This window comes from Ailuropoda melanoleuca, chromosome 10, assembly GCF_002007445.2.
Source record: "Ailuropoda melanoleuca isolate Jingjing chromosome 10, ASM200744v2, whole genome shotgun sequence".
Taxonomy (NCBI): domain Eukaryota; kingdom Metazoa; phylum Chordata; class Mammalia; order Carnivora; family Ursidae; genus Ailuropoda; species Ailuropoda melanoleuca.
The window spans coordinates 39,729,472-39,753,489 of record NC_048227.1 but is presented as its reverse complement, the minus strand read 5'-3'; the positions used below and the strand labels follow the sequence as shown (position 1 = coordinate 39,753,489).

The following is a 24,018-nucleotide window of genomic DNA, read 5'->3' as shown; positions in this document are numbered from 1 at the left end:
GAACACCCATAGACCTGTGTTGAAAAAGGAGTATTGAATGTACCTGTGTTGTAAGTTACAGCTTTTTAATGATAATTCTTGTTTGCTCAAAACCTAAATTCTACATCTGGCTCCATTATTTTCAGGCTTTAAGCAGTGGTCATTTGCATGTCTAATGAATTTTTGAGATCATAGCAAGAAAAAAATTCAACCCTTTGGGACCATTATTTCTTTTTTTTTAAGATTTTATTTATTTATTTCACAGAGAGAGAGATACCCAGCGAGAGAGGGAACACAAGCAGGGGGAGTGGGAGAGGAAGAAGCAGGCTCCCAGCGGAGGAGCCCGATGCGGGTCTCGATCCCAGAATGCTGGGATCACGCCCTGAGCAGAAGGCAGACGCTTAATGACTGAGCCACCCAGGTGCCCCTGGGACCATTATTAATACATATTTTTACATATTTAAGTCATCAAGATTGACGTAGCCAATGATCTGTGTCTGAAACTTATTTTTCAAGCAGAGATGAATTTGTCATTGCTTTCGCATGTAGAAACTTAGCCTTGCATAAAACCTATCTGTTCATGCATTGCAATTGAATTAACATGGGCAGCACCAGGAATGATTAAATGTTAGCTTACGTTTGGATCACTAACTGTGGCAGTATAATGTCTTCATGTAAATCATCCTCAAACGTAGGAGACTAGAATGTGAAATTAAAGACAGTAGGAACTGCCAAATCACTGGGACTATATAATGAATTTTTCAAAGCTATAAGGTGGTATGACCAATTCATACATTGTGAAGACCTGTCACTTTGGTACCAAGCTTCCGCCTGTCAGTAGCTTACAGATGACTTTCAAGAGTCATTTAGAATAATAGTTAATTCATTTAAGGGGAGGGAAAAAAAGAAAATACAAGTTTAACTAAAAAAGAAAAAGGCAAACAAAATTCTGTTTTTTAGGTGTGCCTTTAAAGTACACAATGGATAACATCATTTTTATTTCACATGTACACATGTATTTTTTATTTGCCAAATTCAATTTTGCATGCTCTACTAAAACTTAAGGGGAAAAAAGACAGAAAAAGAGATACTAGTTTAAATGGCTGATTCTTTATTATTTTGCTGACTGAGCTTAGGCCAGAAGGCAAAAGATGCATTCAAGTCACATGTAGTACCAAGTGGCTGAACACATGGAAAGGATGAATGATTAAACTCTTTTCAACTATTGACCAAAGAGCAAAGAGGTAGTAGTAGCTTCCTTAGAAGTCCTTACAAGTGCATCTTACATTTTAGTGTACCTGTCAATGAACAGATGGGCCTCTAGCTTATTCATCTATTGGAACATGAAGAAATTTTACTAGCTCACTGACATTCTGTAGTTTAAAACTTTTGTGTTCCCACTAATTTAACAAACTTTCTGCTTATTATTTGCTGGGGACTATATTACTGAAATCTAAAGATAAAGTAGCATGGATTCTGCCCTCCAAGGAGCTTATGATCTAAAAGAAGAGCATAAAAAATAATATCACTAAGAAATAATATCACAGTATAATATGTAGTGGATATGTTAATGTGATGAATGATGCAATGGAGGCATGTATAAGTTGCAGTCCCGTGTAAAGAAAGGTACAGAAGTCTGTCTTGAGGAGTAAAGAGGTAATCTTGAATTGGGCTAAAGATAAAGAGTGTATCTGGGGTGCCTGGCAGGCTCAGTCAGTGGAGCATGCAATTCTTGATATCAGGGTTGTGTATTCAAACCCCATGTTGGGTGTAGATATTACTTAAAAATAAAACTTTTTAAAAAATCTTTAAAAAGAAGAAGAAGAAGAAAATTGTATCTGGGAGATACAAGGGCAGGTATTCCAGGCAAAGGAGACAGCCTGAGCCAGAGTATAGAAGGTCAAGAACATAGCATTGTTTGGAAATCAGTGGATGATGGAGTATGGTTCGCACATAAGATGGCATGGGGAGTATATGAAATCTACAGTGTGAAGGGTCTTATGCCCTGCATAAGAATTTCAGCTTTTTCCTGTGTCATCATTTTCCGTGGTCTGTTATGTGTACCACAGGTGGTACATTTGATAATTTTTTAGTATTACACTAATAAAATTCATCTCATTTTAATATTTATTACAAAAAAATAAGACCCTAACACTTCTATCTTGTGATTTTTATGGATATTACAATGTGCCTTTTAACAAATCGATTTTCTCAAAGTTAAAAAACAAAGGTGAAATGCATGTAAAGTAAAAATCAAACAAGAAATTGATAAAATCTTTCAGATGTTAGGGAGTCATTGAAGGGTTTAAATAGAACACAGACTTAATTAAATATGTATGTTATATAAGAAGATAGTTACGTATTATTGTTTCGTTGTGGTTGCTTTTGTAGTGGTATAGCTGACAGATGATGGGGGTCTAAACCAGGGCAGAGGAGATAACTATAATGATAGTTAGGAGCTGGCATGTGCAGGGTTTGGTGATGAATAAATAGGTGGTTGATTATGAAGGTTGAAGGAAAAGGGTAAATTTTAGGAACTCCTAGGTCTTTGGCTCAGTTAGCTGGGTGAGGGGGTAAAGTTGATGGAGATGGAGAATGCAGAAGGAAGAGGAGTGTATTCCATTTGAAGTGCCTGAAATGTCCAATCTTGGAGTTGGACATACCAGTCTGTGGCACAGGAGAGATTTTATTAGGTAAGTAGTTGAAGTCTTAGAACTTTATACCTGGGAGAAGTATGAAGTAAGGAGCTGGAAGCAAGAAGGGAGTACAGGGTGGGGAGTGGGGTGGCAGGCAGTAGAAGAGGAGCCTGCAGAGGACACTGAGAAACAAAAGTCAGTAGAGCGTCATATCCTTACAACTGAGGAGGGAGGACGGTTGCAGGAACAGTGGTCATCAGCTAAGATGATGTTTGAAAAGTGGTCCCCTGGGGAGGGCAGATGATCAAAAAGGACTCTAGACTTTTGCCTTATCTTGTTTACTTTTTTTTTATTTAAAAAAAATGTACTCATAAAAGTAATATATTAAACAACTTAAGCATTCTGTTAGGTGTGGCATTTCAAATTTTGATTTTGAGAGTACTTGGAGTGAAATAGTAGAGAAGGAGCCTCTTGGTAGCGGATGGATCAGATTATCAATGGAAGGTTGGGAAGTGGGGCACGTAAGATAGTCCTTTATTAAAGTTGCTTTTTTGTTTGTGCTAGACATATCAGTGAACTGAGGGTCATTTGTTAAAGGAGAGTTTAACTTCCTATGATTGCCTTTTGTAGAGTCTACCATCCATTACATGAAAAAGGATGGAAAGTGAAATGGATGGGTAGATGTTACCTTTAGAATAATAGACTGAATTCTTCCTCACTAATATTTACCTCCCCGCCTTGCAGTCTTGCAGCCATAGTCTTAGAGTAAATAATTAACATTTAATGGGCCCCTAATGTATGACAAGCACTGTTCTCTTTAATGTCTCTATACATTAATCCTTTCTGTGTCCTACTATATAGTGTGAGTGAAAGGATTATTATTTCTTCTGTGTCCTTGTGCAAATACATGCTGTTTCTGATCCTTAGTTTTTGCATCTATTAAATGGGAAATGTCCATTTTTAAGACTGTTAGGCTTAAAGATAACATAAAAGCATCTGGACTTTAACCTAGCACTTTGTAGATGCTTCTTAAAAGTATTGCTTTGCTACCTCTTGCTGCTTTCTCTGCCTTTTCCATCAAGTGGCCATCTTAACCAACTCTTATGATAGTCAGTTTTTCACATCGTAAACTACATATTTAGGACTCAGAATCCAGTTTGTGAAGCAAAACCAATATAAGAGTAAATAGCCTATCACGATAAATTCAAACCCCTACGCTAAAAGATAAATACATTTATAAATAAACACATCACACCATTAGCAAAAAACGAAGTATGAATTTTGTGAACCATGTAATAGTTCTGTATACATTTCTGAAAATGAACCTAGAATATGTTTTTGTTGTTTCTGTTAGGTTTCCTTGTTTTTTATTTATGTAGCCAGTAGGCATTTGAATTACAGTTTTGTATTTGTTTTCTACCATTTCTTGTGATCCTTAGTATTACAAAAGTAGCAGCAGCATGCAGTAGTTAACACATTAGCTATGGAGTGAAAAAGGTTTTGCTACATGACCTAATAGCAGTATGACTGTGGGAAAGTTATTTAACTTCTCTGTGCTTCTCTTTCCTCATTTGTAAAAATAATACTTATCTCCTAGGGTTGTTGTGCGGATTAAATACATAGGAAATTTCAGAACAGTGCATGGCATATAGTATGCATTCAATAAATATTAGATGCTCCTTCTGGTTTTGGTGTTACTATTTGCTGTGGGACTTTCAGCAGTTACTTAACCTCTCTAAACTTTAGTTTATTTATCTGTAAAATATCTATATCATTGGTTCCTGTAAGAATGAATATATGTGATGTATAAAAAGGGCATAGAGGCCCCATAGATGTTAGTTGTACTTATTACTGTTCTGACTAGCATTAGCAACAGGAGAAGGTGGTAGTACTGACAAGGCTGTAAAATTCTCAGTTCTGTAAATTAGAATGAATAAGCATAGTAATTAAGAATATAGCAATTTTTTTCTGTCATTAAATTCCATGCCTTTTGCTGTTCAGACAGTTCTACAACAAGTAATCAATGACGGCTCAAAATATGGATTAAAAAGTGAGCTTTTCTCTGGGCTTCCCCAGAAGAAGATCGTGGTTGAATTCAGGTGAGTACCTATTCATCTTATGTGTTGGTTAATCAAGGTAGCTGGGCAGGTAAGTGTTTTACCATTATCATCTGGGGCCTCAGGAAATTACACATGGAAACATAGAAAACCAGTAAGACTATATTATTTTCTTAATATTACAGTGAATTGATCACTGTACCATGAATAAAGCTTTTGGAATCCAATAAAAAAAAGTCTGGTGATTATGGGGTTTTTTTTAATTAAATATTTAATAGTTAACTTTTTTTTTAGAAGAAGTAGTTCTTCCATTTTAGTAGAATCTTAAAGCTGAGGTAATGGTTACTATAATATTAAGAATTTTAAAGTAATGTGATTGCCGAAGAACAAAGTCTTATAGTATTTATAATGTAAATTTTTTTAAATTACCGGAAAAATAGCTTGAAGTTTTAATATGCCTGTAAATAATCCTCATAATGACTTTCTGATGTGCTATCAGTACAGTACATCCATCTAATTTTTGAACTGTTTTTAGGTAACCAAGACAGAAAGGGAACACTTTCAGAGCATAGTTGACCAGTTGACAGCTCATGGAAGAGATCAGAGATACTGTTATTTTATTGTATTTGCCTTCCTAAAAGTGAAAGTCTTGATGAACTGTTTCCCCACTCAGAAAGTTAGAACTTGTTATAGCCTTTTGTTTTCTTAACTATATATTCCTGTGGAGAATTTTTAAAAAATTGATGAGGGAATTATTTCAGGTTTCCTAATTCTTTATTATAATTTATTATGGTAACAAACTTAGTTATGATTAGCCCCTAGATAACCAGAGACAGGAGTAGGTTTTATGGATTCCACACTTGTACTGTCTCTGCCATTCTTAAAAAGACAGATTCTCTGAGATTCAGTAAACTTGTTTGTTTATGACAGGACTGATTGGTGAGTAAACTCATGCTCCTGTGGAGTAAACAGATATTATGAATAAGATATACTACCAGTACACCCCAATCGTGATATTTTAAGTTGAGTTTAAACATTAGTTATATCACAGAAAGGATACGGACTTCATGAGGTCATCTTCACACCAGGAAGGAATTACACTAAAGCCATCCCTCAAAGAAAGTTGGCTGCCATTTTTGTTGTCTTTTCTTGTGTAACAAGCTACTCTAAAATTTAATACAGGAATTGGCAAAGTTCAGCCCATGGGCAAAATCCAACTCACCACATGTTTTTGTAAATAAAGTTTTATTGGAACATAGGCTTGTACTTTATTTACATGTTGTCTACAGTGGCTGCTTTCATACTACAATGACGGTTGAGTAGAATTGAATGGAATAGTTAAGATAGAGACCGGGTGGCCTGCAAGCCTAAAATTTTCACTGTCTGATTCTTCATGGAAAAGTGTGTCAGCTCATGATTAGTGTCTTGAAACAGCCATTTTAATGTTCGTGACTCTGTAGATCACAAAATCAGGGATGGCTTGGCTCAGTGGTTCTTTGACTTTCCTGTTATATGTAGCTCTGGTCATCCAGAGACTGTACTGGGGCTGGAAATCCAGGTGGCTCATTTACTTGTCTGGCAACTTAACCTGAAGGCTGGCCAGGCATCTCTCTCTCTCTCTCCCCAGTGTCTCTCTGGCTGGCTTATTTCATAGTATTTTATTGTCATTTTTTTAAAAATCAACTTTACAGGAAACAGCACAGAGGATCATAGGGGAAGGGAGGGAAAACTGAATGGGAAGTCATCAGAGAGGGAGAAAAACCATGAGAGACTCTTAACTATAGGAAACAAACTGAAGGTTGCTGGAGGGGAGGTGGTTAGGGGGATGGGGTAATTGGGTGATGGGCATTAAGGAGGGCACATGATGTAATGAGCACTGGGTGTTATACGCAACTGATAAATTGTTGAACACTACATCTGAGACTAATGATGTATTTATTGTTGGCTAATTGAATTTAAATAAAAACATGTTACCATGAATAATTTAAATTTAAAAAAATTTAAAAATCAACTTTATTCTGCTTTAGTCCTCCTTTTCTAGTTTCTTAAAGGAGAACCTTAGGTTACTTACTGGTTTGAAACCTTTCTTCTTTTCTAATACAAACATTCCATGCTGTAGATTTCTGTGCTTCAGCTCACAAATTTGCTATTTAATTTGCTAGGGGTCAACTTTTTTGCTCTCATTCTGTCAGGGATCACAGTCCTTCACTGTCCAGTTTATAAAACCAGTGTTTCATATATTTTTCTGGTTTTATGGTTGTTTAAGGCAGAAGGGTAAATCTAATCTTTGTTATTCTGTCTTGGTGGGAAGTGGAAGATTCCTTATTTTTTAACCTATAGAAGGACATTTGCTTTCTTTCTAAATAATAAATGAATATTCTTGTAAAGTCATAATTCCACAGTTGTGCACATATTAATGTAGAATCAAGTATTTAAATTGTAATACCCTTTATATAAGGCTTTAGAAACAGATCAAAATTCAGTCCTCATTTTACCACTCTTGTCTAACTGTGTTTGTGTTAATTTATTTTTTTCTAATATTGAGAAACTTGTGAAATTTTCAAACATACACAAAACACAACAGTATAATTAAGTCCCACATCCTTCTCACTCAGAATCAAGAGTCATCAAGATATTGCCACATTTGCTTCATTATCCTTTTTCTTTGTTGCCTCAGTTCCCTCATCTGTAAAGTAAGAGATGAGAGATTACCTCACAACTCTTACGAGTATTAAATGGGTTAATACATGTAAAGTGCATGAAACTGTGCCTGTCAGGTAGTGAGTGCTCTGGAAGCATTTGCTGTTGTTAAATTATTGATGACAACTTTTGGTAGATAATATCCATATGAAGAAAATTTCTCTGAGGTCAGTAATTTTTAAGAGGATAAAGGGTTTACAGCTGGCATATGAAACTTAATTCCCAGTAATGTGCATTGTTTTTGTGTCAAAACAATATCTCTGAATTTCCTCATCCTTTTTATCCTTAAATGTGTCTGCTTCCTAAGTGTGCCATTTCTGTGGATGGTACTACTTCATGAGTGACAGGATCAATTTCACGAAGGATGATTCTTTCTGAGTTCTAATTTATCTTTGATCTAAATTTCTAATTTTTCATTTATCTTTGCCCTAAATTACCAAAGGCCTTAATCCCCAATTGTGTTAAACTGTAGAGGCATGACCTAGTTCATTTTAGAACTTTTGTTCTTAGAACAGAAATATAACTTTCGCAATTTTTTGCAGTTCACCTAACGTTGCCAAAAAATTTCACGTTGGACATTTGCGTTCTACCATCATAGGTAAGTGTCGCTAGTTTCACAGAAAATACTAAACATGACTTCGGGGCTGTATTTTATAATGCATTGTAATGGTTTAATTCTTAAATAACAATAAGGCAAAAAACAAAGTTCAGATTTATATGAGCTTGATGCTAATTAAATATTACATAAAATGGGAAAAATTGGTTTAGAGGTAAAAAAAAGAAATTTGTTTCAAAACCAAAAGATTAACTCAGAAACCAATTTTAACTGTTAGGTTTGTTAATAATTTTAACTTTTTAAAAATACATATGCATATGGAGAAGATCTGACAGATGCAAAAATGAAAACAGTTATGTGGGAATGATAATCATAAGAGTTTTTTGTTCATATACTTTGTTTTAAAAAAGAAATGGTGTTATACATTAATTATATCTCAATTTTAAAAAAGAAGCTCAATCTCAGTCATTTGAGTACTAACTGGAGCTTTCAAGATTGGAAATTGAAGTAAGACTGTTCTAAGAAAGATTGCTATTAGGGCGCCTGGGTGGCACAGTAAGCATCTGCCTTCCGCTCAGGGCTTGATCCCAGCGTTATGGGATTGAGCCCTGCATCAGTCTCCTCAGCTGGGAGCCTGCTTCTTCCTCTCCCACTCCCCCTGCTTGTGTTCCCTCTCTCACTGGCTGTCTCTCTGTCAAATGAATAAATAAAATCTTTTTTAAAAAAATAAGAAAGATTGCTATTAGACTTCATAGCTATAAGGCTTCAATGTATATGTACGTGCTAAGATTTTCATTTAAAACATGACATGATCCACTAGCGTAATTTAAAACCTGCAGTTAGAATTGGAAGAGACTTTGAAGTTTATCTCATCCAGTCTATCTTATGGTATACAAATCTGTCTATTGCATGGTTGAGGGAGAGTCATTTAACCTGTCATTTGAATATTTTTAAGAATTGGCACAACCCGTACTTTGTGGCATAGATCAGTATTGAACTGGAGTCACCTGTCATTGTTGGAAAGATCCTGTGGGGCATTTTAAGAGAGGAAATGGTAGGACTTGATTTTAAAAAGAATATAAAAAATATACTGTATATGAAAAGCTTCATGAGTAGGTCAAAACTATAGGAGTGAGTAAATGATGGACAGAACGTGATAAAGTTGTTTAAGGTTGTTAAGGAAAAATTTGGACCAGGAAGAAATAAATTCTCAGTATTTTCATGTATTAGCTCAATTAATTTCATAACAGCCCTGTTTGGTAAACACGGTTAACTGTGGTCTATGGAAACTCATATACCAGAAGTAACTTTTCCAAAATCATTCCAAAACCCTAGGTTTGTGTCATTTGGTTGATTTGCAAGATAATAAGGTACTAATTAAAAAATTAATTGAAAGTAGGAATACAGTCTGAGTAGCAGCTGAAGAAGGTTGCTGTAGGAACTATGTAGACTGGGAAAGTGTAGACATAGAGAGGCTGGAAGAGAAGTAGCTGCAGTAGTGTAAGTCAGATGCATATTGGTGAAGGATTATTTGCAGGAAACTAAATGCACTCTTGCAAAAGCAGGCAAGGATTTATTACAAGATATTGAATAGTTTGCAAAGTTGCTGGAAATGCTGAAGAAGTTTTGGATAAAGTAACATAAGTGACTCCCCAAATCATACCATAGAGCTTGGTCATCAAGGGTGCTTCTGTCTTTTCTGCAGTCCCTTCCAGTGGCAACCATGCTACCACTGTCACAGGAAGCTGCTGCTAGTCCTGTCATGCCTTCTAGAATTCGTATTAGCAAAAGAGGCAGCCCCATACCCTTTCAGTTACCTTGGAGGTCATATGACAGGACACTGTGCTCTCTATTAGTGATGCCACCAAAAAAAAAAAAACAAAAAACCCTCCACAGCTGTGCTTTTCAGAAAAAAATAGAAGTAGCTCCTCTTTCACCTCGTTTCTGCCTTCTGAGTCTCATGCAAAGTGTATCTGAATGCGCAAACATGAATGACTTCTGAAACCCTAACTGCAGGAGATTCTGAGAAATGTAATTTTTAGGCTTCCAGCCTCTGCAGCAGGTGAGGACACACTAGGAGAGTGGAGTAGATGTCGAATGTTAAACCAGTGTCAGTAGTATAGGAAGATGCAGTTCTTGGACTACCGTGTACTCTTAGGTAGCAGGCATGAGGAGATGGACTTCAGGGATTGGAAGAAGGAAGAGTGAGCTATTGAGAAGAAACATGGCTCTGGCTCTTTCGGGCATAGCCAGATTATTTCTTCTTAATTACTGAGATTCTGTTATTTTCTGTATTTGGAATTGCAGTTATTCTAACATGTATTCCCAGTTCCCATTGATGCTTCTGAAAATTCTGTTCTTGTGAAAATTGTGAGATTCTTTCTAATAACTGCCCCCAAAATAATTCTCTTCTCCCTTTCCATAACATAGATGAAAACACCATAATGAATGTTTCAGTAAAGAAAAAAAAAATTGAGTTGGTAAATTTTATCAAAACAAAAAAAAATTTCTGTATTATGCTTTGATAAAAGAAAAGCACATGGTTCTTATGCCAAAATGGATAACAAGAATGAGAAACCGTATATTTTGTTGATTACTAGGAAATTTTATAGCAAATCTCAAAGAAGCTTTAGGACATCAAGTAACCAGAATAAATTACCTTGGAGATTGGGGCATGCAGTTTGGTAAGTAAGTCAGATTTGATATTTCATTTCACTGTTAAGTTTAATTTCTTTTAATATTACGTCACTTGATCATGACAGAATATAGGAGAATCCAATGGACAAAGTGTGCCTCCTACCTTTTTTTTCCCCCCCTAATGGCTCTTTTTGCATAAAGCTTGTTTTCTGTTTGTTAGAGTAGTTCTCACCACGCAAATAAGTTTGAGGGAGGAAACTTCACACATTCAGAGCAATACCTGAAAAATACAGGCTTTTGTGGTTTTATTAAAGAAAAGTAGCTTACATGTGTCAAATGCAGAAGTGAATGTACCAGGGAAGAAGTAAGTCTAGCTCTGTATATCCTTCTCAACTACAACCCTGCCATTTTTAAAACAAGTGAAGTCCAGCCTCCCTGGGCCATCGTACATGGAGGGTTATCTGTTGTACCCTGAGCCAGTGGTGTAGAAGAAAAAGAAAGTGGAATATTTTGGCTCCTTCTTAAATTGTACAGTGGCAGGGAGTCAAAAAGAAAAGAGAGGAAGAAAGGAGTGAGACCCAAATAGTTGAATGCCGTAAATTATCTCTAACGTCATGAGTTTCCTCGGAACCATTCCTTGCTCATAGTACACCGGTAATCAAGGAAGGGCAGGATGAAACGAAGTTGCTAAGGTAGTGAAGTACTGGTAGCAGGGATACGCAAGCTTTTAAAAACCTCTGGCAACTACTGTGTGTTTTAAGATCCAGCCCTAGTGTCACACAGACTTGCCTACATCTCATATCATGACGTTCCTAGTATCCAGTTCTACTCACATACGCTTGTCGTAGTCTGTTCCTATTTGTGCGCTTCTCTCGCCTGTCATATGATATGTTCCCTGAAAGCATGGACCGTGTCTTGATTATTTTTGTGTCCATAGTGCTTGGCACATAGGAAGCACTAAGAGTGATGAATGAATCCGTCCTCAGAAGTATTTTATAGTACTAATCCAAAAGAAAGGCTAGATAATATTTTAAAGCTTCTGTAACGTGCAGCGTGCACTACCAATTCTGAAGTTCACTAATACTGTTGCGTTCTATCATATCTAGTGAAATGAGATCAGAGTTTCCAAAGACAGATTTATCATGACCTTCTCTTTCATTTCAGTTAATGAAAATCTCTTTTAGACTCTAAAAAGCGTAGAACTTGAACCAATTATCACTTCCATTAGTATTCGTTGTGGAGGAATCAGTAAATGTGCCCTGCATTTTAAAGACCCACCTGCAGTTCACTGCAGCTGGTAGTCAGAGGTGTAGGCTCTAGGCTCATCAGTCAGATTTAATAGATGGCATCCACTTTACATTAGTTTAACCGATGTGTGCATTTCACAGGCATTAGCAAATATGGTGATTATGGTATTCTTTAATTTTAGCTACAGAATTTTATTGCAGTGTTTCTCTAAAGAACTGCTGTGGTTAATGATCTGTCACCATTTCCATTATAACCATCATTGTTGAAGAGTTTTAATTTTGGCTGTTTTAGCTCTCTCCTGTTGAAAGTTGGCAGATAGTTTCTAAGCACAAACTTAGTATTTGAAAATATATTAGGTTGAATGTTAAATGGGGATTGGCCTTTACTTTTCCTGTTTCCATTTTTTAGGCACTGTGGGTATCTTTACACATTCCGCTCCCAAGACCCTGAATTGTAATCACATTTGCTTTTGCTTAAAGTGAATAGGGCTGGTACATTTTTTCAGTCATCCTTCTAGTTCTGTCGAAAGCTCCAAAATATTTTATATCTTCCATGTTCAGTAGCATCCCACTTTTTGCTGAGCCTCTATAGAAAAATGTTGGTCAGCAAGGTCCCCTGACAATAGCTCCTTTAGATCTGAAGCTTAGTAATTGATACAGTTGTAGAAACAGATTGGTTTTTAAAGTAATTAAACCACCTTTTATTGTTTCTGAACCCAGGCTGCATATATCCTTTTAAACTGAAATTGTGATCATCTTTTAGCAAGAATACCTTAAGAATATAAGTACTCATAGTCTATTACCTCAATTACTATTTAAAAAAAAAAAAAGTTAAGGTTCAAATTAACACTAACCCTGAATGCTGAACTTATAATCAAAGACCAAAAAAAAAAAAATCATTGACAAATATAAGACACATATATGGCCAGATAAAAAAGAATTTTATTGATCAGTCACCTTGAATGGAAAAGGTAATCAGGTATGTTTTGAGTTTTATCTTTTATTGTTCTCTTCAGTTATTGGTTTAAGAACTCATAACACCAAGCCAATTTCTACCTTTGTTTTGTTTTAACACCTGCAAGTTTGAAAAGAAAGTTCTGAAATCACTTCCCATCAGTTGGTTTTCACAAAGTTTAAGCATCCAGTTTCTAGCATCATGATGTCCTTCCCCCGAGATAGCTGTTTTATTTTGCTTGTTTTATTATGTCTGCTAGGGAAGTGTTGGGCACTGTTAGTACAAAGACAGGTTAGTCCTAGACCCTGCCTTTTATGAGTTCATAATCTATTGGTGTCTGTGAAGTTAATTGCAGTGATCTATTCAATAGAGTGAATTTGTGATGCAGTACATTGAATTTAACTTATGTGAGTTTATGGGGTAGCCGAAGATGATAGCACGTGTCTGCAGTGCTCTCAGGACACATAACTATGAGAGCTTGATCTTTTGATACAACTATACCTGTTCCCTGCCATGACTGTTCTCTACTGTTCCATTTTATAATTTTTTCATTTACGGATTATTGTGGTAGGTCTTCTGGGAACTGGCTTCCAGCTGTTTGGCTATGAAGAAAAACTTCAATCCAATCCTTTACAGCATCTCTTTGAAGTAAGTTGGCAAGAAACAATAGTAGAAAATGCTTCAATTTATTCTTTTCAGAGTCCTGTGCAGCTTGGACTAATTTTAATCCCAGAGGTTTTAAAAAATATTCCTTAAAACAAGGAACCAAAACAATTGAAAATGTTGCTTTTAGTTTACTAGGGAGTTCTTTTTGTTTTCATATCCATGTGTTTCTTGTATTTCTGTTTTAGTTGATTTGGGACAGTATTTCTCTAGGTATAGAGTTGTCTTAGAATAAACACATAAGATAACAGATTCAACAAAGAAATTTCTCTAATTTTTTTTTGTCAGTTGCTATGTAACTGCAGCTGTCTTCATGGCAATAACTATAATTCATTTAGACTTGAAAAACATGAGTATATACTTTTTTCCTCTTGTTCTACTATGGGGGAAGATACATGTGTTTCTCTGAATGTATGTGTGTTTTTTTCCTTTCTTTTTGCCTCCTTTTCCTGGCTTTTGCCCAGTGTGAACTCCTTCCTTTTCTGCCTCATTTAGTCCTGGGTACTTTGATTCTCTCTCCTCAGTTTTTCCTGGAGTTCATTAGTAAAGGTCTTCCTGTCCAGTTAATCTCCAGGGATGTGTTTCCTTTTCATCATCCTGCTTGTTATCTCTGCGGCTTCTGAGCCTCACAAGAAGAAACACTGATACAACATCAGCTGTGTTGGTGTCATTCTAGGGATCCACTAAAGCTGTTACACCTGTGTGTGAGGAAGAGCACTTAGCAAAATAATGCTTTACCTCTCTGGCCAACGCTACCAAGAATGCTTCATCATTTTCCTTTTTGAGAAGTGATTTTTCTCCTGTGGCTTTGTAGTTAAATTTAACAAAAATCACATTATAATTCTTAAAGACCTTTAACGGTTTGTAATTTCCTCCTGAGTCCAGGCCTGCACTGCACTTTAAATGCCTACATTTTGATTTAGAATATTAACCAAAAGATTTTTTTTCTCTTTTTCATTGAGTTTTGTTGATAGGCAAGAGTTTCAAAATTAGTAATTCTTTATGGTTGTCTTTAAGTAAAATGTGCCACCTTAGTGCCTGGAATTTTTATTGTATTTTTTTTAAAACTTGGAATAATGGCAAGTATTTTTTTTAACACAAGCTTAGCGAGCCTTTCTTCAGCTCCGGGCCCACAGAGACACCCATGCCACAGAAAGTACAAACACCTCCCTCGAAGATCTTATGTCATTAGGAGAACATTTTTAAGAATTTAGAGGACAACTTCATATGAAGTTCCTATCTCCCACCCCACCTCAAAGGTTTTATTTAATCCCGAAAATAGTCTTTGTTGCTCATAATATTTTAAATACTTTAGTAAAGTCTGTTCTCAAATTCCATAGAAACTTAAATGTATGTTTCTTTCTATTCAGTGTACCACAAATCTTCAGGCTTTTGAGCCTCAAAAAGTGGGAGATTGCATATCTATACAGAGGTTGTTAATTGATGGGTGGACGAAAGGAAGGAACAAGGGCAGGGGTACTTCTGTGAATAACTGAAACCTCAAGGAACAGTGGCATTGCTTTCATTAAATGTTCTTTTGCCTAAAACTTCATAGGCAAGCAGCATTTATAAACAAAAGAGAGTAAGTCAAATACACCCACCTTGCTGTTTGTGATAAAAGATAGAAATCCAGTAGGGCGCCAACTGGCTCTCTTCCTCCTTCCTTGGCAGGACAGAAATAAATGCAGAGGCTAAAGTGGCAGCCTCCAGGTTTTTTTATCTTTGTGCTAATTTTTGCAGACCTAGTTTTCATTTTAAAATAATAGTTGTCATTGTGGATTACTTTCAACAAAAACGTGTAGCATAAATGAGGAATTTTTTTAATTTTTTAATTTTTTTTTTATTTTTTAGCTTTATGCACATATTAATAAATGATTTTAGCCTGTTCCTAAAAGAAAACCTGTACTTTGGTTGGATCCCGGGTTTTTCCCTTGTCAAATTGTAGTTAGTTGTAAGCTTTTTGAGAGGAACGAGCATGTTTTCCTAATCTTTTATTGCCAGCCCCAAACACCATGCCTGTGTTAAATTTTGAATGAATTTGATCTTATGGGTTTTTTTGTCCCTTTCTCTGTCTCCCATTTAAACTTTTCATAGTGTAGGGATAGAGGGTACGTACCTCAATATCATAAAAGCCATCTGTGGAAAACACACAGCAAATATCATTCTCAATGGTAAAGAACTAAGAGCTTTTCCCCTAAGGTCAGGAACATGGCAGGGATGTCCACTGTCACCACTGCTGTTCAACATAGTACTAGAAGTCCTAGCAGCAATCAGACAACAAAAAGAAATAGAAGGCATCCAAATCAGCAAAGAAGAAGTCAGACTTTCACTCGTTGGAGATGACATGACACTTTATGTGGAAAACCCAAAAGACTCCACCCCAAAATTGCTAGAACTCATAATAGGAATTCAGCAAAGTGGCAGGATATAAAATCAATGCACAGAAATCAGTTGCATTTCTATATACCAACAATGAGACAGAAGAAAGAGAAATTAAGGATGCCATTTACAATTGCACCCAAAACCATTAGATACCTAGGAATAAATCTAACCAAAGAGGCAAAGGATCTGTACTCAGAAAACTATAGAATACTCATGAAAGAAATTGAGGAAGACACAAAGAAATGGAAAAACGTTCCATGTTCATGGATTGGAAGAACAAATACTGTGAAAATATCTGTAGTGCCTACAGCAGTCTACACATTCAATGCAATCCCTATCAAAATACCATCAGCTTTTTTCACAGAACTGGAACAGATAATCCTAAAATTTGTATGCAACCAGAAGAGACCCCGAATAGCCAAAGGAGTGTTGAAAAAAACAAACCTGGTGGCATCACAATTCTGGACTTCAAGCTATAATCATTAAGTTGTGTAATATAAATCCTACTGTATAGCTCCAGGAAAGAACTAACTATTGTAGGATACACTAGTTACCATTCTTCAGAATCTAACTTCATCATGCAGTATACTGATGAGGGACCCAAGGGCCAGACCCAGGATTCCGGCACGGGCAGTCTGGTTCCCAAGTACTCACTGCACTGCCCTGCCCTCGACTGGCATTACAGAATGCCTTTCTGGCCCTTCATTTCCATTGGTTGTAATTACTTACATGACATTTTCCTTTTTTCATCCTCAAATTGCTGTACCAGGAACACAGTTGGTAGTTTACTTGTCGCAGTTTCACCCTTCCATCGCACCTGTTTTGAATTTGCCTTCAGCCATCCGGTGGCAGTTTGTGCCCTACCTCCTTCTGATTGGCACCACGATCAGTACCCCCCCCCAATTTTGGTTTCTCAGTTTTTGTATGTAGAAATTATAGGATAGTTTTTAGTATTTCTTTTTCTGTGATGAAAATATTTAACACCTACAGTCATTTCTCTGCTGCATTCCATTTTTGTGCTTTGTTTCAGTATTGGTTTTTCTATGTACCTATAGTCATTTTTTACCCATGATGTCTGGCTGTATTGTGTGTGGACTTGGAACTTTTGTTGGTCAGCATTTAAAACCTTTTATTTAGTTGTTCTGATTTATTGTCATGAAACGGAGGAAGTGGTTTTATAATAGTTTATTCCCCCTGAATTAGCTTATAAGTTAAATAACTAACATATTTGCTGTTTAGAATTCACAGTATTAGTTCAAGGAAAACATACATAATAAGCTTTGAAACATGTATCAAAAAGCCTTTCCACTTTCAAAAATTTTTTTCTTATGGTAAAAAGTTAACAAGTGTTAAATCTAAATCCTGAGTATATGGATGTCATCATTTATTTTTTTACTTGTTTTAATGATAATTTTTTAAAGTAATTTCTCAGGGTTTCTCCTAGGTTTAAACTACTTAAATGGACCTCAGGGCACCTGGGTGGCTCAGTTGGTTAAGCATCCAACTTTTGATTTCAGCTCAGGTTGTGATCTCAGGGTTGTGAGGTCTAGCTCCACATCAGGCTCTGTGCTGGGCATGGAGCCTGCTTAAGATTCTCCCTCTGCCTCTCCCTCTCTCTTTCCCTCTCTCTCAAAAACAAAAACAAAACCGTACTTGAATGGACTGTAATAACATCTAACACTGTTTTAAGAATGTATAATCCAGCCTTTTTTTTTTTTTTTTGCTACAGAAGTTTTTAGAACTTGACTCATTGCATAATGCTTATTAATAAGAATTTTGATAATCAAAGAAATGCCTCCAAAATATGAGCAGCCTCTCATAGAGATAAATATTATACCAATAAAGCATGCATTAACACTGTATCCTACCACTGGCACTTATAAAGGTAACATGATATCTTAATACAATAGTATAAATTTTCTCTTAAGTTCGTAATGACCCCAAAAGTATTTATTATTTTCACCCTTCCCCTTTCTAAAATGATTTGAGGTAATTACAGTGATGGGCATTTAATGAAAGGACATAGAAAGTCATAGGATAGTATATTGCTAGATAGCAGTATATTAGCGGTTTGACCCCGAGTTTCCCTATATCAGTAGCAAAAAAAGGGGGGGAGGGTCAAGTAGAAAATAGGGCAAAAAATATTTACTTGCTCTCATTTTTTAAATGTGGAATAGTATCTATTCCTCAAGAGACCATGTTTTTCCTAGCTTTAGATTCTCAAAAAAAATTTCTCAAACTTAAAATAATTCAAGACTAAATCAATTCTAGACACATAGGGGATTATTTATGCGGTTAGAAATTTTTATTTCATAAAGACTTGAATTCAAGAGTTCTTCATTTAGGTCATGTTACTTTTCTCCAGAGAAAGTGGTTGTTAGTTTGGTGTGTATTTTACTCATTATAACACTTACATGCAAGAAATAGCTCTTAAATTATAAGCCTAATTAAATCTGAACCCAACCATACTTTTGAGAGTGAATTTAAGAGTCAACTTAAGTCACTGTTAAGGATTTCTCATCTCCCAAATCACAGAGTTCTCCAGGCTCTAACGTGCATCTCAGGATGGGCATGGAGGCCTTTCCTTAGCTTCAGTCCACACTGGTCTTGACCGATATGCCCAGTATGCAAGCCTACATAATGACCTGGAGGCACACAGCTCTGCTTGTATGACCAACCTCACCTGGGAGATCCTTGCTGTGGCCCAGTTCCTTAGGCCTAGAGATCAGCCTCCCTGTGTGGGAATACTGCAAACGATTTCCCTCAGAGGTCCCGCTGCCACCCCAGCGACTGCCCAGCTTTTGTTTTTCCTGGGAATGTTTCCCTATCCCCTCCTCAATAAAAGCAGTTCTCTTTTCCTCTCTCCTGGCAGCTTTTCTGCTTTACCATTGCTCTTGACCATCTTCTCCAAAGCTACTAGCCTTTCTCCCTAAACCCTACACTTCTGAGGGTTACTACAGTGTCCATTGTCCTCTGAGTGTTCTTAGAACAAGGATGGGAATACCGAGTAAAGCCAGAGTACATGTTAATAGCTCAGTAATTATCACACCCCATTGAAGTGTGCAAAAAAATTTTTTTAGCATGAGAAATGTGTAACACTGTGTACTATTACCTAATATATAGAAGAAGTTAATCATTATCACCCTTGAATAAAGGAATAAGGTATCATGGATATTATTATAAACAAAGAATAAAAATGGGAGATTCCAAATATTGAAAGAAGATGAATAGACTAAAATGCCAATTATATGCTGGTAATGACATACTAATGAAGAGAAACTTGATAATCACTTTTCAGGTTTTTTATCTAGCAAGTTTAGATTTTATTATTAACTGGTATATTGATCTTTTATATTATAACTATTAATTTGTTTGAATTTCTTTAATGTTTAGTTTAACATTAGAAATCCGTCTCAACTAGCAGTTCTATAAGAAATTTCTGATCAAGAAACAACATTAAACTAACAATGAGCTTGCTTGTTTGAATTATAATATGAATTCATTATGTTTTTTTCTAAAAAATGAAATCAAAATTAAATGCATTTTAAGATAGAAGACAAATATACAGTTAACAGTGTCTTTAGTGTCTAAGCAATGCTAACCATTCTTAGCAGTTATTCTCCATTTAAAGACAGAAATAACCAGGGTTGGGGTTAGAGCCCTGTACCAAAGAATTAAACTGTTGTCTGTGTTGCTAATGGTATTCTAGGATCAAATTTAAGAGATTAAGAGAGAGTAATTTTCATTTTTTGCACTTCTTTGTTTACGTATGGACAGATCATCTTAAGAGCTGACTGTAATTATCTTTATCAGTTAAATTAGAAATAAAATGTCATGTGCCTTTTGTGAATACCAGCATCTAGAAATAGTGAAAAGGTTAATATTCCTTTTAAAGTCTTAAACATTTAGTTTATTCCATAATGGAAATATAGCTCACTTTCGCATTCTGGTAACTAAAAGAAAAATTATTTCTGTCCTCAAGAACATTTTGCTTAAGGGACACCTGGGTAGCGCAGGCGTTAAGCGTCTGCCTTCGGCTTAGGGCGTGATCCCGGGATCGAGTCCCACATCGGGCTCCTCGGCTGGGAGCCTGCTTCTTCCTCTCCCTCTCCCCTGCTGTGTTCCCTCTCTCGCTGGCTGTCTCTCTGTCACATAAATAAATAAAATCTTTAAAAAAAAAAGAACATTTTGCTTAAGTGACATTCTTATTATTAAATTCAAATTTAAAATTTTCTTTTTATTCCTTTTGTGTCTAGATCTAGCCTCAAAAGGAAGCTGTCTACAAAATGCATACTTTTTTTTTAATGCATACTTTCTAAGCATTAAAAGTTTGTGGTAACTAAATTTAAAACTGTCTATAATTTCAGAAGTACATAGTATTTATTTTGTGAAGGAAAATGCATTTCTTTTCTAAAATGGTGATGAATGTTAATAATTATAGTTTTATATTGTGCATTTACAGGCAGATTGTTAAGTGCTAATTAAGGCTTTTCTCTTGTTCTGCTTGATAGTGCCAGTTGATTTTCAGTAATGTTTGGTTTATAACTACAAATTGCTGAAATGCCAGATTCTTGGGTTTAGTATTGTTTATTTTATTTTAATTATTTCTATTTTAAGTTTTAAGGAAGGAAAAGATTCTGGTGAAGTTTTTTCTAAAAATCCTCTTATCAGTAGTTCACATGCATATTAGACTTTTAAATGTTGGTTATCTGAGTTTGGAGTCCTATATTTAAAAAAAAAAAAAAGCCTTTTCTGAAAACAAGGATATTTTGTGTATGTTTGCTTATAAATGGTGTGAACATGAGTGTGTGATGGGGATGTGTGTGGAAGAGATTTTGAACCACAAATCATTTAGAGACCTATGTGTATGCCTTTGTTCCTATAGGCCCGACTGTTGAGCAGTTGTCAGTAGATAGATAGGTCATTCAAAAGTCAAGAGGTCTGCAGTTTACAATCTTACAGTGACTCTCTGTTTTCCTACACCCTACCAAAATCATCATCTTCTGTTGCTAACTTATTCTGGACTTATTTCATAGGAGCACATGGAGATTAATTTTCTATGATATGTGTGTCTGGGCTTCTAAGACCACCACCAAGTTTGGTAACTCATTAAAAGGACTCATAGGATTCCACGTATAGTTGTGCTCACAGCTATGATTCATTACAGCAGAAGGATGCAAAGCAACATCAGTAAAGGGAAAGGCACATGTGGTGAAGTCTGTTGGAAACCAGGTCTAAGCATCCAAGAGTCTTTTCCTAGTGGAGTCACACAGGATACACGCAGGTCTTCCTGCAACAAACTGGAACAGGATACATGAAATGTTGTCTGCCAGGGAAGCTCATCAGATGCTCCATGCCCAAAGTTTCTTTTGGAGTTTGATCACGTAGGCACCCTCTGCTTAGCATGTTCCAAAATAGCAGAAACTCTATTGTTTTCATAACTTAAGCATAGTGACCCACTCCTATCAGTTAGGTTGGTGGGAACATTTCCCAAGTCCAAGATCCCAGATGCCAGCCAAGGGCTAACCTTGCGAACAGGACATTTTAAGGATAGCAGTCTCTGGTCTGCTATAGTAACTCTTTTCTGCACAATGTGCTTTAAAGAGGAAAAAAAATTAGGTAGCTTTAACTTTTGGGGGGAATATTTATTCATTTAATTCTGCCATTCCAGTAACTAACACAAACCATCTATGAAAGGTAAGGCATTTTGACCTAGACAGAAATGTTTAATGCCCTGTTTGGTAGTATCTAGGGGTATAAGCCACATTACAGTTGTCCCAGTGTACTTACTAACTCCAGCAGTAAAATCACTTTATCTGCCATTGATATTTTGATGATATTACTATAACAGTTTAGATTCCTCATATTTCTTTGGTAATTTATTTGCTGATTTTTATTACTTTTATGCTACTTTCATAGCTTTCTGGAAAAAATATGAGGAGAGTAAATTTATCATTCACATTTCATCCTATAAGTGAAGTAAAATCTTTTTTTTGAGAGGGAAAGGGAGGGAGAGAGGCAATCTTAAGTAGGCCCCACACCCAGTGCAGAGCCCAACACAGGGCTCCATCTCACAACCCTGAGACCACCACCTGAGTCGAAATTAAGAGTTGGACCCTAACCGACGGAGCCGCCCAGATGCCCCTAGAAGTCGAATCTTTATATGCATCACTTCAGTACTACTTGAGGTGCAAAGTTGATGTTTCAGTATCATTTATTAATCTTGCATTTTGGAGACTGGAATACTGTTAACTAAACTGTGAACACAGAGTCATAGAAATGGAAGAACCCTTACTAAGCAATCCAGCTCCATTGCTGTCACTGGGCGGGGCAGAACTAAACCAGCCAAGATAGATGATGCAAAAAGACTCCAGAAGTAAGTGGTCCCCACAGTTCTCAGGATCCTAAGTGGGAGTGTAAGTAAGCCAACTATCCAAAGGTCTTCCTAGATCAGCTATTTTCCTAGTCTTTTGCAGTTTTAGAGAACAGTTTTAAAAATCTTTCTTAAAACAACTGCCAGATCAATCTTTGGCCTTGTCTTAGCCAGATTGAGCCATTCTACTTTCTTTGACCTTTTCTCAGAGAAGTTGCAGTGGTAATAATTTGCCTTTTTGTTAAAAAAAAAAAAGAAATGCTAGCTTAATCTAACCCAGGCGTTCTTAACCTAAGAGTCTGTGAACTTGGAAGGGAAGTAAAAAAATTACACGTTTTCCCTAACCTTTATCAGAAATTTAGCATTCTCTTCCATTACAATATCACACTTTAAAAAAATAATAATTGGATAACTATTTCAATGTATTATTTCCTTTATAAGCATATGTGTTTTACTTTACACATTTAGATACATATTGAGAAGGGGTCTATAGGGTTCAATAAGGGCCCATGGCAAAAAAAAGAGGGGAAAAAAAGGTTATACTCTGATGAGGGCAGTGGGCTAACCTTTAAATGAAAATTATCAGAATTGTGTTTTGTTTTCTTCCATTAAAGGTAACAGTGACTAATGTACTTCATTTAATGTACTGTTGTGCTTTTAGGTTTATGTACAAGTTAATAAAGAAGCAACAGATGATAAAAATATTGCAAAATCAGCACATGAGTTCTTCCAGCGATTAGAACTGGGTGACACGCAAGCACTTGCACTGTGGCAGAAATTTCGGGACCTCAGCATAGAAGAATATGTGCGGATTTACAAGGTGCCCACCTACTCTCCTGCCCTCCTGTGATGGGTCGCAGCTCTTAACGGTACTACCAAGTAGTGAAGTTGCTTCTTTTTTTTAAAATGGGCTCCACACCGAACATGGGGCTTGAATTCATGACCCTGAGATCAAAAGCCGTATGCCCTACTGACTGAGCCAGCCAGGTGCCCTGTGAGCTTAGATTTGTCATTCAGTTGAAAATTAGGACTCAAATAGTATTCTTTGGGCTGGAAGTTGGAGCTTTGAAAAAATCCTATGAACTTCACAGGCAGATACCAGCTGGCATTCTGGTATTTGTTTCAGTCTGGCTTCTCTTTTCTCTATTCTGTTCATTCCTTCACTTTTTCTTAATCGTTTTTTTCTCCTTTCACTTCCTTAGGCCTGTATGTGATACATATAAATTTGTTCATTTAATAAACATTTTAGAGCGTGGGAAAACAACAGTGAATAAAAGAAATATGAGTCCTGCTGTCATGGACTTTACAGTCCAGCATGGACACAGAAAATTAACCAAATTAAAGACCATGGGAATTCAACAAGAACATATACAGTCTGTTAGGTGGTAATGATGCTATGAAGAAAAATGAGGCAGGGGAGGGAAGATGGAGTATGCTGTCTGTGGGTGGAATGAAGAGAGTTTTGTCAAAGAAACCCATGCGGCTGGAGTAAGGACGCAGGGAAAAGAGCAGAAGGAGAGGAACGTGAAGAGGTTGTAGGGTGGGGCCTGATAGGGGACGTTGTCCAGGGCAGTCCCGTCTAGCTTCTTGCTGTGCTAAAGATGTTCTGTGACGTGCTGTCCAGCTACTAACCTCGGGTGGCTGTCGAGCACTTGAAGCATGAGTAGTGTTAAGAGATTAAATTTTCAATTTTATTTAATTTGAATAGCCACGTGAGCCTAGCAACTGCCGTATCAGACAGCACAGTACTGTTGTGAGGACTTGACTGGTGTGGGAGGCGTTATCAGAAGGTTTGATGTGGAAGAGTGACTTGCTCTTATTTTCCCCATCTGT

General features: G+C 36.4%; 1 protein-coding gene across 3 annotated transcripts in view; it reads left to right on the top strand.

Moving 5' to 3' along the window:
- RARS2 (arginyl-tRNA synthetase 2, mitochondrial) overlaps positions 1-24,018 on the top strand; it is a 62,486-nt gene that overhangs the window by 21,225 nt on the left and 17,243 nt on the right. For all 3 annotated transcript variants that reach the window (XR_004628563.1, XR_004628562.1, XM_034670759.1), the window contains exons 5-9: positions 4,617-4,714; positions 7,915-7,970; positions 10,529-10,612; positions 13,339-13,415; positions 22,847-23,005. Coding sequence is in view for 1 of the 3 variants with exons in the window: in XM_034670759.1 (XP_034526650.1) it covers positions 4,617-4,714; positions 7,915-7,970; positions 10,529-10,612; positions 13,339-13,415; positions 22,847-23,005 (474 nt within the window). In the remaining 2 variants the exon portion in view is untranslated. The remainder of the gene's footprint in view (positions 1-4,616; positions 4,715-7,914; positions 7,971-10,528; positions 10,613-13,338; positions 13,416-22,846; positions 23,006-24,018) is intronic.